Here is a 13,443-nt window from a genome sequence, read left to right on the forward strand (position 1 = left end):
TGCTGTTTTGCACATGTGCCTAGTATCTAGGACTGACTGCTTCATGCCTGCCAAACTGATTACCTGCCTCAGTGGCTTCCTGGCCTATGGAGCTGTACAGGGGAAAGTAGGCACGACTTGCCTCCTCCTCAGCAAAAACCTGTGTCATTTGCATTAGCTTCCAAGCCTCAGCAACATTAAGTGGCCAAGGGGAGGAATGGGATCTGAGCAGCATCTCATCAGGATGAAGAGCAGTCTGCTGCACATAGCATTGCTGGGGAACAGCAGTGAAACAAATCTGGGAGGAGAGAAGAGTGGGATAATCTGGACAATTCAGAGTGATCTCTAGGACACTTGCATGCTTCATTCCCTTTTCCAATCTTGCAGAACATTTGTTATGTTGCAACAGGGCCTTGGCAGCATGGGAGTCCTCTCATGGTAATAGCAGTCTCCTCTCATTTGGACTCGCTGCCCAGGGATACTACAGATATTATGCTTGCACAGAGGGCCACCAAGGGCAAGGGTAAAAACCCATAGAAGGAAGGGAAACCGCCTGTTCAAGAAAGGCACACGGGAGATGAGTGCATCCCTGGGTGCTTCCACAGAAGGCAAGAGCCCTGTGCAGAGAGGACAGCGTAGTCTAAGGCTAGAAGCTGTCTGGCCAAGCAATAATGAAGTTTAAGGTATTCTGATGTGCTACAGCAGGTGAAAGGCTGCTTCTGTCCTTCACTGTGCCCAGAAACATGCTTGAAAATGGACTGGTGCCCTTCTCCATGCTGTGGTCCTTGAAGCCACTGGTGCACCACAGGTAGTCCTTCTGGGGCACAGGGACAGGCCTATCTAATCACTGCCTGTGCTAAGCTGAACACAACCTACATTACTCCAGATGGCAGCAGGGACCTCAGATAATTAAAGCACCCAACAACTGTGCCTTGGCTGTGCTGCACACAGGTTAGCAGCAGGAGAATATCTGGGAAAACTCAAGACAGTAGGACTTCCTAATGCCACTGGTGACCTCTGCTTCCAGGAAACAAGGCCCACTTGCCAGCAGAAGCAATTGCAAGCTTCATGTTGCAATTGCAAGCTTCATTCCCACTTCTCTGCTCAGGGAGCAGGGCCCCTCCCTGATGCCAGGGCTGGGGTACCTGGGGAAAGGAAAGATAACAGAAGAGCTGGAAGAGAAGGTGACTGAGTAGAGTCAGGCTGCGTCTACTGGTGCTGTGCTGGAGAAAAGAGAAGTCAAAGCGATGTGTGGAAGCAAAGAGTTGTCTATGTGAGGAATGCAAAGTGGGACTGACACTGTCATTTGGTATACTGGAAGGAAGCAGGAGTAGAAAACGATTTTTCACACTCTTGGTTAATCAGCAGAGAAGTGGTAGGGAAGAAAGTAGGAAGATAGAGCACCAAGAGTGAATTCAGGAAGGGCATATGGTAGACAGTGCCTGGTGGCATCCCTCAGAAGAGACAGGAGAGATATAAGGAACTTGGCAAGCCTTTCCTTTGCCAATGTGTGCAGAGAGGCCCTTTACAGAAGGGACTTCTCCTCTGACTTTGGGCCTCCACAGCATCCCTTAGGATGCAGCAATGAGCTCTTTCTCCAAAGGCACCTTTGGCTGGCAGCGCTGACAGGCCAGATGTCGGCTGTTGACTGGGTAAGAGTCACACACATGATATGCAAGGCACAGAATAACACTTAAAGAAAGCAAAATAAAACTTGATAACATGAGCAAGATCAACTTAAAATGCACAAGGAGTGGAAGTGTCCCTCCTGGGGCCAGCTAAGAGCAGATTGGGTGGCCAGCATGCACCCACACATGCAGATACATCCACATGTACACTGTGAAAACCTCTGCTGCCTCCAGGCTCCTCACACTGGCCTCCCCCGCAGGCTCACAACAGTCCTGTGTGCCCATCCAGCCCACCTACTCCTTATGGTAAAGCAAAGGCAGCCTCAAGACCCACCTTCATATTTCAACCAAGAACAGCATTTTAATGATGAGGCCTGATGGGCGCAGAGCTGATGCTCCTCTCCTTACATCATACTGCTTGCCTGAGGCACTGTAGTCTCCTGGAACACTCCCCCGTGATTCTCAGACCCTCAAAGCATCATTGCTTGTACTTTTTGCAGGGTGCCCAGCAACGAAGCAAGCAACTTAAAAGAAAGACAGCCAAGAGGCAGCTGTCTTCTCAGCAGACAGGTCATGAGCTGTGCTACTGGAAGGGTGCAAGGGGGTACTGCATCCCTCTGGCTTTCCCAGAGGAGCATTCCTACACCATGCTCCCTGAGGAGGGATGCCACAAGAAAAGTGCAGTAGGAGCAATACAGTTGTCCTTCTCCAGCCCAGTAGTGACTCATTAGTGATGATGTGCCTCCTACGTTACCCTTGACAGGTTTGTCAGGACCAGGACTAAAACCTGAAGACACAGTCTTTGGAAAGTAGTAGTTTGACTGCTCCTGGAGTTTGTGTTCCACCTGAACATTATGATCTAGCAGCCTTTCTTAGGGCAACCAGATTCAAAAGTTCAAGAAGGAGACCATTCTGAAGGCAAGAGTAACAGTCTTTCTAGATCAGTAAACTCCAAGGTCACAGAAGACCCTCCTAACTGTCTAACACGAGGTGCTTCTACACGCAGACTGAAAGATTTCTGCCTGAAAGTTGTGCATTGTGCACACAACTTCTGAGTTAAAGCAGAGCTTTCTGAAAGATCTGCTTGATTTTTGAGACAACTAGTAACCAAGAATGCACTCTGTCTTGGGATTGTTCAACCAGTGGTTTGTCATCCTCACTGAATAGCTCAGTAGTAACTGGCAATGACTTTTCTCATAGAACAGATAGAGTGTCATCAGAAATCTTCTCAAGTTTGGGTCCGTAAACCAGTCAGTTCTTGAATAAACAGAACTCCTCTAAGGTTCCTCCAAGTTAAGGGCTGTTATATTGGTCAAACCAAGGTACACCTGTGGCTTTTAGCTAAATCTCTTACAACCTGTGCACATCCCCCTTACTAAACAGGTGTCAGAACCAGTCAGCTATTGCTCCATTGGCCAGGGAAGCAACAACCTTAGAAACGGAGCAGTATGAGACTCCCTGCGAGCAGGCAGCATATGGAACAGGTCAAGCAAAGATGCCTGCCTTCAAGAGTCCACGGAGCAAAGGTTTCTCCTACTTGGACTACTGTGAGACTCTGAAGGACTCATTTATGCGTGGAGCCGTCTCTGATTAAGAGTGTTCAAGGATAAGAGCGTCCACTGATAGAATTAATTTCAGTGGCAGGAGAGTTGCTTCAGCCTTGGCCTATCAATACAAAAGCTGTATGAAATACACATACAAATCCCCACACTCAGAATTTTTTTTCTCCATGTTCAAATATTTATAACTGCATAACCTGCACCTCTCTCCATTTCCATACCTGTCTATCTGTGCAGTACTAAGATGCCATTAGCTCACTTAACGAGGTGGCGGAATCCATGCGACTCATATGTTAATGAAGCAGAATTTTCCTCAAAGAGAAGGTCGTTCCAACAGTGAGCAGAGCTGCTCTTCCCTGCCTGAGCTCCCTTTCTAATGGCCATCGCAGGCGCTTGGCTGCTGTGCACGCTGGCACTCTCCCTGCAGGGAAGGCTGCCTGCCTTTGCCAACTGCTCACCCCACATAGCTAGTAAATCCCAGACAGGCGGTGCTAACGGAAATGTCTTTTTTCCCCCCTTTAATGCTCTTTGCATAATGGCAAGCCCAAAAATCGTTAGTGAAAACGAGCTTATCGCAGGGCCCTTTGATAGCCCTAATCTGCTTATGCGCAGCGCTTTGAGCTGCCAATCAGAGCAATGCAAACTCCTGCTCTGTGATCACATGAGGATGAAAGTGATATTGCCTGGGTCACCTCATTATCTATCCTCTCTATTAAGTGGGTTGCAGCTTGCTCTGGTTTCCCCCTGGTGCTGCAGTTCCCAAAGCAGCAGCCTCACTCACTCACACAACCCAGGCAAATAACCACTTTCCCAAATTGACTCCTCCAGAAACCTGACAGCCACAGGCACATTTGGCCTCAAAGGATGCCTCACCTTGTTGCAATCAAGTGTGTGGACCAGGGATGGACTCCTGTGGAAGCAAGGCAGCTGGGACAGGATGCAAATCCAATAGTTTGGAGACAGTCACATTTAGAGCTAAACACCCATATGCTGCCTGTCCAGACAGCTTGTCTGCATGGGAGTGAATTCATAGAGATGCACAAACCCACTCAAATCAATCTCTCCAAAGCAATTTCCCAGCCTGCTTCACTCCTCCACCAGTTCTTATGAACTTGCCCTTAAGGAAAGACAGCATGATCAAAGGGACATGAAGAAAGAACTTACCACTTGGGTGCACCCCCTCTGCCAAAGAGCCCTGATCCAAAATCCCAGATGACTTTCCCCATTCCACCCTTTGGCAAACTGCAGAACCCACAAGGGCAGAGGCATTGAGCTCCTCTACGCCCAGGTGAGGGAAACTGGACTGTTTTTGATTTGTCTTCAGTAATGCAGTATCAAGAAACTTACTGGATTGGGCAGTTCTGGCTTCGATCGTGGGGGTGTAGACTCCTACCCCCAGCTCTGAGCGGGCACCCAGACGGAACTTATACAGCGTGTCTGGTTTGAGGCCTTCCACAGCATACGAGGAGGTTGGGTCAAACTCCACCTTTTGCTGGCAAATAAAACACAGATTATTTGGAGAATACAGGAAAACAGGTGCCAGAGACATGAGAGCAGGCAGTCCCATCACCCATTTATGCATTCACTTCACCTGGAGGGCACTTATTTCTGGCAGCTCTCATGCCACTATAAACACAGGAGGGGAAAGGACCATGGGACACTGCTGCTATGGCATAGTTCTCACTGTGCTGCCCTGAAGCCAGCACTACTTTTGATATATTTAGAGCTGAACTTCCTTCAGGGACTTGGCATTAAATGTGGAAGGGCTCCCTCTAGGCCATCTTCAATCTGCTCTTTAAGTGTAACCAGTCCTGGAGCTGTGGACACATTGGAGGCCACTTCTGAACTACCTAGAAGCCCTACTGTTTAAAGGCACCAGCAATAAGGATGTCTCAGGGATGGAGTCATGGTATTTTGAAGCTTTTCCAGTCTCAAACCAGTCACTGTCTATTTTCTGGGCATCAACAAGCACTGCTGAGATCACTTACACAGAAGCCAGACAGAGACTGCCACGCTCTTATCACACACCCCTGAGAGAGAAGAAATACAGAGAAGAAACAGCTCTGTTGCTATACCAGTTCAAGCAACCACCATTCCCAAGCTGCTGAATCGTGATGTCTGGCCTCAAGTGCTGTTAATGGAGAGGCAGGATCCTTACCTGAGTGCCATCCTCCCCTTCCCAGTAGAGCAGCTCATATTTGGTAATGCGTTCCTGAGAGGCAGGCAGCCATGTCAGCAGGATGCGAGTATCAGACTCTGCTTCTGCCTGGAAGTCAGCTGGCTGGGCGGGAACTGGGGACCAAACACATGGTGAGCGCCGGGAGGCAGAGCAGGGAGAAGAGAGGCATGGCTTTGCACGGTCTGCATTTCACCCTGCGAGGATCCTCCTTCATTCCTTCTGGACCCTCCCTTCTCCCCTTTCTCCCATAGCGTGCTCCGGGAACAGGCCAGGCCACAAGGAAGCACCTCTGAGACTCAGGTGGGTGACCATGGGAATTCTGCTTACTTACAACTCCTGACCTGTACCCCAGCTCCTTCCTTCCACATGTGTACTCAGACCCCAGAAGGGCCCAGCACAGTTACACCAGTACCAAAATCCACATCCAGAACCCTTATCACATTTTAGCCACTGTATCCCAAAGCTATGGTCTGAGTTACTTGTACAGACTCTAACACCAACTCCCAGGATAAGCTGATAGCTATGGGACAGGCATGCCACTGTGACACTCTGGGCACCAAGTGCAGTTCCAATGACTGGGGCAGATCAAACACACAGCTCAGCCACACACCACTGGGGTGGACACGGAGCCAAGGCACCGCACACGCCATACGTACCCCCTTGCTGTGTTTTGACCTGGATGATGTCCGAAGGAGGTCCGTCACCCACTGAAGTAAAGGCCAGGACACGGATGCTGTACGTGGTCCCTGTGATGAGGCTCCCCACAGTGGTGAGGTGGCTGTCATCAGTGTTGTGTTTCTGCCACATGCTCAAAGGCAGGTGTGAGTCAGTGGTATAGTAAACGCGGTACCCGCGGATTTGTCCATTTGGCTCCTCTGGCTGCTCCCACTGGACCAGCATGGTGCTGGCACTCAGCATCCGTGCTTGAACTTTGAGGGGTGGACTTGAAGGAGCTTGCTCTCCTGTCCGGGCCTCAACCAGTTCACTGGGGGGACCTCTGCCGATGTTATTGACTGCAATGATGCGGAACTCGTACTCTGAGAAGGGGCTGAGCCCACCTATGCTATAGCGGGTTGTTGCCACACCATCCACTTCCTGGAACTGACCCTCCAAGGATTTGGGCTTGTACTGGATGACATAATATGAAATAGGGTCCGAGTTGCCCGAATCCCAGGTGAGGGTCACGCTGGTAGCTGTCGTTTCAGTCACTAATGGCTCTGTTGGAGGTTTTGGCAGTGCTGCAATTGGAAGGCAGAGAGGTGTGATTTAAATAATTCAGTCAGCTCAAACCCTGCAATGTGCACGGGGATAAAAATGGAGCTGCCACCTCCCATTAACATTCTTCTTTAAAAGGCAGAAATCATTTCATACTCTAGAACATGCATTTTTATATTACCATATATTGCTTGAAGTGGTTCTTAATGGAAGGATAAACAGAGCAATCATGTTATTAGACGTGCTTGACGCACTTACCAGCAGCAGGCTAAATAAAGGTAATTCAACAGGGATGCAGGAATGTTTCTGTCATGGGGGTTCAGCTGGCAGTGGAAAAGTGCCTGCTGGGCTGGACTGGCCCCAGAAGCCAGGTGTACAGCTGATTTACAAAGGGATACAGTAAAGCAATCAGAGCACCACAGGTAATCTGGAGCAATACTCCTGCTTCCACAGAGATAGCATCTTGGACTATAGGGAGTTCATGGGCAGTGCTGTTAGATGGGTTGATGGGGGGAATGCCTTGTAAGTATTACAGTACATGCAGGAGGGATACAGCCAGAGAAATTACCAACTTTCACATCCACTATTTCACTGGGTGGTGTGTCAAACTGCAACCAGACAAAAACTGTTACACAAGAATTCTGTGACACTGACATCACTTAAGTTTCAACGAGAATGCAACTGTTGCAAGAAAACATCTCCAGGTTTGCCATTTTACCAAAAGAGCAAAGGAAGTGAATGAGCGTGTGACAGAGATTTGCAGAACACACAAATACTTTAAGACAACAACTGAATTAAAGCCTACAGTAAGTTTAAACCTCCTATGAACCACTCCTCTACTTGAAGTCTTTAGTGACTTGTAATGCAGCTGTGCTTGATGAGGAACAAGATAAAATGCTCAGCCCAAATTAAGATCCCAAAGTAATTCATTCTTGGCAAAGCAATCAGGTTTCCAGTTTCCATGTGGTTCAGCTGAGGAGGGCTGGTTCTGTTTTCCAGTGCTACTGCAACAGGAATACTGAGAAAATCAGTGAGGGCTGAACTGGCATGAGAGGGAGGGGCGTGCAACTCACAACCAGACACCACCCCACCTCCCACAGAGGACTCAGGAAGAGAAAACACCAATATTACAGCCTTAAGCAACTCATTTCCCAGAGCATCCAAGAAACTGGCAGTCTCCCTCAGGCTTTCAAGGACAGGTGCCACTCATCCTTCCTTTCTCTTGGAGAGCTGCAAGCTTGATGCTCCTCAGCTCTTAGGCGTGCAGCCTGCATGTGAGCAAGGAGCAGACCTGGTACTTCCTGCACATATTGCAATCAGCTCTACCACGACTTGCTTCTCCTGTCTAGCCTGCAAACTAGCCTACTTTCCAGCAAACACAGTAGAGTAAACACTGGGTAAAATAGTTATGGACAGAAGAAGTAAGATATCTAGAGTCAAGGCACAGAGAGAGAAACAAGGCAGAAGGCAAAAGGCTAAAGGAGCTGAGAAGATTGCTCTGTGTCCTGGGGGCTTCTGCAGTTCTGGGGTAGCAGTGGGCATCACGTCAATCAAAGAAGTAAGGCAAGAGTCATCCCAGGTACAATGGTGCAATGGTACAGCTCCCATCTCCTCCCTCCATGACCAAACCAATTTCTCATCATGCTTCCTTCTTAAGTACGCTCTTGAGTATGTGTTATAACCAAGGCAACTCCAGTGCTCTGTAAGGAAATGGGGGCTGGAAAAGGTACTGACCAGCAGGTGCTGTGAGTAAAAGGAGGCTAAGGTTAAAAGCATTCCCTGACTGGCACCAAGGAAAAAGAATTTGCTGTTGATCTCCAGGTCACAGAGAGCTAACACTCAATTCTGTGATTTGTTCAAGCAGGGACTTGGTGCTAGAGGTGGTCATAGTACGGGGGGGTGGGGGAACCTGCAAGAGCCAACATGACTCAGAAGATGACACATCCGTGAAAACCTCAGCTACCAATTAACTGCAAGGAGAGGAGGAAAAGGGTAGTGTGGAGCTGCTTGGCCTCACACAAGAAAGGCAGAACATGTATTTCAATCTCCCACTTGGAAACTGTCTTGGTGGGCTGCCCACTGGTCAGGAATCAGCAATAATGCCCTCTTTGGAGCAAAGCTACCTGAGAAACAGCAACAGGAAGCATACCCTAACAACGGCAACAAAAGAAAGAGAAAGGGAAAGAGGCAGAGAGAAAAAAGAAAACTGACAGAGGAATATGCAAGAGTTTTAAAATCCACAAGTATAGCTCCTCCCTGCAGGGGAGAAGGATGTGTGTGCTGGTGAGGTGCAGACATTTCACATTGCTGGGATTAACCTTCTTGTCCTGCCCTTACTGCAAGAGGACATCTCTGTGCAAACAGCTGACTGCAGACATCCACTCCCCATGGATAGCCTGTGGTCTGCCACTGTGCTGAGCTGATCCTGCTGATCCATGGAACAAATCAGAAACTAGTGGGATGAGCACAGACTCAATGAACTTCCCTCATGGAGTAACAGGAACAGGAACCCAGTCTGACTTACAATGCATCTCTAATCATGTAACATGTCAAAACAAAACCTCTAAAGAAAACACCACACACTAAACAGGAAAAAACAAAGTTGTGGGGTTGGCAACTTCCTTTGCAAGATGGACAAGTCACAGGAGACTGCAGTCAGTTGGCTGCACCCAGGAACACTTTGTCAAAGGGCCACATCTCTGAAATTCCAGTAGTAGCACCATGAGGAATAACTGCTTACCTTTGACGGTGATCTGAGCTGTAGCTTCGATCATGCCGAGGGAGGAGATGGCCACACAGGTGTAGTTGGCAGACTGCACAATGTTATTCAGCTCCAAGACATTCCTACCAACAGGCATCTCATCTTCTTTGGTCAATTCCTCCACACCAGCCATCCACTTCACATAAGGCATTGGAGCACCTACTGCCACACACGTGAGGTTCACGCTCCCCCCAGGCATCACCTCGTGGTTGCTCGGAGGGATAGAGAATCGAGGAGCAACACGCCGCACTGCAACAAGGAGGAGACAGCTAGTAGGGTCACAGAACCAGCAGAAAGCACTCGGCTGCATTGTGGGGGGCACCTTAGAGGGGTTGAATGTTTTTGCCTGTCTATCCCTTGGGACAGATAAAATGAAGTGCAAATGATGTTCACTGCTTTGCCAAATTGCACACACTTGACTCTCCTTCCTTAGCCACTGGCACCTTATTAGAACTCATTAAGGGATGGCTCAATCCACTCCCTCCAAACATAGCCTGTTGAAATCATATTACTAACATGAAACATTCCTCCATTTAAATTACATCCTTCTAATTAGAGAGCATGCAAAAACAGCAGTCACAAACTCTCTCTGTGCAGGGCCCACTGAAGCTCTGCAAAACTGAATTACCTGCTCATTTTATTAGCTCTAGAGTAAAGCAACCTGTCCTCTAAACCTCACAGGGTTTGGGCAGGAGCAGCATAAAGGCTTCTTTCTGGATTAGCACACGTGTGCTGCTAAATAAAATATAATTCCTTTCAACATGTAACTCAGGTTCTACCCGGGCTCAGAAAAAATAGTCACCAGAGCTGCATGACATTGTCAGGGCCTGAACAGATCACCTTGCTGGGCAGGAGAGAACTAATCCTGACAGATGTGAGATCATATCCATTTTGACAGAAGAGAGCTAGGCTGGCAGAACCCTTCCCACCTTTGTGGCAGCACTTCAGGAGATGTATTCCTCCTTATTTCATTGCACAGCTTCTCTTCATATCAATCCCTTGCTGGGTATTTCATTCAAGACTTATTTGTAAGCAACTCTCAGCTACAATAAAGCTCTAAAGCTGCCTGCCATATGCATTCCCGTCAGGAAAATGACACTGAGAAATGAGGCCCCTTCTTCAGGGTTAGTGTTATGGGCCTATTTAAGCAAGGGTAGAGAAACAACTGTGCTCGGTAAATCTTCGTCTCCTCTGGGCAAGCTCATTTTAGTCTGTAGTTAAAAAAGGAAACTACTCCAACGTGTCTCACCCAGCAGCCCTGATCTCCTCTAGCCTCCTCCACCGGAATGGCAACCCCAGAGCAATGTCTGGGTTCGTGACTGACCGGCTCCCAAGGAGCCTCTCCCTGCCAATTACAGTCCTCTGTCAGTGCATCGGGCTGGTGGAGCAGCAAATAGCTGCAGTGCTGGGGAGAAGTTGAAATCGGGCAGGAGCTTGAGCAGTGTCAGCTCACAACACGCCCCAGGCACATCCGGCCCCAAGGGCGCTGAGGGTCCAGCGGGACACAGCTTTGCTGACCTGGCTGCTGCCACCATGGCACCTCCACAGATGGTAAAGCTGCTGACGGACTGGCAAGCCGCAGAGGTGTCAGCTCTGCTGGCCAAGTCGACTCCCCAAATCAAATTTCACTAAGTGTTCTCTTTGATGATTCATCCCAAACCAACAGGCTTGCAGAAACAGACTGAACACAGAAGCCCCCATGGTAGTACGTACAACAAAGCTAAGACTTTGTGATAAATCAGACAATGCTGTCAACAGTCTGTGTGTACTACACATCATCTTGGTGACAAAACAGGCCTCATTAGTCAGAGGAAAGATAACTTGCTGCGCCTATTTTTGTTTTTAAGGTCTAAATCCAAAGTCTTTCTGGTTGTTTCTTTTAATCAATTATTAAGTCTCAAATCAATAGCTACAGGAGTGATCGCCAGTGAGGCGTTACCTGACTGATGGGGCAGTGTTCCCCAAACGAGACAGAACTGAAAGTGTACTCAAGTGCTACGCAGTCATGAGAATACGGAGTAAACCTGATGGACATGGCAATGGTTTAACATGATGGTGTGTATTTCCAACCAAAGCGTCTCGGCACCATTGGGTAAGAGTCAGGGTTTGTTTTCCAGTGAATGCGACGTCGAATTACTCCAGGTAGAAGCTGTTTGAATTCAGTTCCCATCCAGGGACCAAAACTACCCACCCACACTGCGTTAACACAAAGAAGCAAACTTCGAGGATAAAGCCACTGGCGTGCACAGAGTACTCACACACATGCACCAGGCAAACAGGCTGGCGGGTACTGGAGGCCACTGCAGTGCGAGAGCAGGACAGGAACAGGGAAAGTGCACAGGAACTCGGGCACAGGGACATATGAAGACAAGAGACCAGAGGACAAGAGGCCATGCAGGAAGGTCAGAGTCCAGCATGCACATACAGATTTTTACTCCCAACCCTGTGAGACCAAAGGTAGCGCAGGACACTACAGACTCCCCTGCACCACACAGAGACCCTGTGTCAAGCACTGCTTTCAGTGAGCTCCTGGGGCCACATAAAGCCCCAGAAGTACTGTGTCCCACTTGATTTGTCCTATGGAGGCAGTGCCTGCAGTCATCTCTCCCTCAGCAATTCAGCTTGCTCCCCAGCACAGAGGAGATTCATTTCAGTGGGACTGGGTGCTCCTTCAGCAGGTGCTTAATAGTGTGAAGGGAAAAGCCCCTTCAGAAGTGGCTCTCTCCCCAGAGAAGCAGCAGAGGTGGTTGTTGCATTTGTACACTTGGAGAAGGGATGAATAGCAAGGAAAATTCTTCTGTAGATCAAACTGTGCAAGAGGTGGGCAGCATGCAGCATGTGGGCCATGTCCCTCGCACACTGCAGCCTGAGACCTGCCATGAAGCTGTGTGGGGCCTCCGATCTCAAGCCTGGCAACAGAGCAGCGGTTAAACAGGCCTCTGTGGTGTATTTTTGCAACCCAGAACGTCTGAGTTGGCCTCCCATCATTAGCACACCAGCAGAGCTGCTAAGATGGTTTCGTTGCTCCGCACCAGGCAGCAGGGTTGCCCAAGGCACCACAGCTGCTAAAAATGGATGTCATGTGTAGGGGTCAGCTCCCAACATGGGAGGCAGGAGGGGTCAGGGCAATGCCTTTGGTGAGAGATCTGGCCCAGACAATATTCTGGCAGGAGTGTGTGCAAAGGAAGGGATGGGTTCCATCAGCCTCCCATCCTCCTGGGGGATAATTGGCAGCTTCTTGTCCCAGTCAGTACAGAGGGAGAAGAGGAGATGCTGTCAGTTAGCATTAGCGAAAGCTGGCAGAGCTCTCAGAGCAGCTTGCAGTGCACCATCAACACATTCCTCAGGCTCAAGCCAGCAATTTAAGTTGCCTGCCTTTCTAGCATGAGAGTCTGGCAATAATTTAAATCAGTATAACTCCTCAAAAAGCAGCATTTTACAAGTGAAATCACATGGGCTAGCACAGACCATGACGCTACCTTAAGTGCTCCAGAAAAATTTGTTGTTCTTCATTTACTGCAGCAATGAAATTTCTCCCTTTATTACAATTTCCTTGACAAGAACTCACAGGTTTTTTTTTTAATCTTCTTTTTGAATAAAGATCAGAAGAGGTGGTTTGAAGGTTTTGCCAGAACAGCACAGGGAAAATTGCTGTGACTATTAAAATTATTTCAATGGACAATTGTATAATTTGGAGGTTTAGTTAAACCAGCACTGTCAAAGATGAGATTCATTGTCATTCATCCCAAGAACAGGCATAGTAAGGGCTCTGTGATGCTCCACTATTCACCACACCTCCCTGCAGATTGAGTTCCCTGGGAAGTGAAGTGAAACCCTGGAGCAGTGAGCAGCGCAGTGCAACCTGAGCCTGTGCTCTGGATCCCACAGGACAGGAAGAAAGGACAGTGTGGAGATTGGTTCCCCACTCAGTGGGGGGACTGTGAGGAAGATAGAGGGAAGCAGGCAACACAACAGCCACAAAGGTTGAGACTGAGAACTGTTAATAATTCAACATGCACTAACATGCACATTCCTTGCCTTGAGAGTGAAGAGCATGAATTGATTGTCCTGCTCTTGTCACCATGGGAGTGGCTGTTAGCTAACATCTCAGGTTCCTTCTGA

General features: G+C 48.6%; 1 protein-coding gene across 18 annotated transcripts in view; it reads right to left on the bottom strand.

The window, feature by feature from the left end:
• Nucleotides 1-13,443, bottom strand: part of PTPRF (protein tyrosine phosphatase receptor type F) — a 401,799-nt gene that overhangs the window by 68,272 nt on the left and 320,084 nt on the right. For all 18 annotated transcript variants that reach the window (XM_064147770.1, XM_064147753.1, XM_064147762.1 and 15 more), the window contains 4 exons: nucleotides 9,301-9,570; nucleotides 6,002-6,583; nucleotides 5,325-5,458; nucleotides 4,514-4,658 (listed from right to left, as the gene is read on the bottom strand). In XM_064147770.1, coding sequence (XP_064003840.1) covers nucleotides 4,514-4,658; nucleotides 5,325-5,458; nucleotides 6,002-6,583; nucleotides 9,301-9,570 — 1,131 coding nt within the window. The remainder of the gene's footprint in view (nucleotides 1-4,513; nucleotides 4,659-5,324; nucleotides 5,459-6,001; nucleotides 6,584-9,300; nucleotides 9,571-13,443) is intronic.

This window comes from Pogoniulus pusillus, chromosome 8 (genome assembly GCF_015220805.1).
Source record: "Pogoniulus pusillus isolate bPogPus1 chromosome 8, bPogPus1.pri, whole genome shotgun sequence".
NCBI lineage: Eukaryota > Metazoa > Chordata > Aves > Piciformes > Lybiidae > Pogoniulus > Pogoniulus pusillus.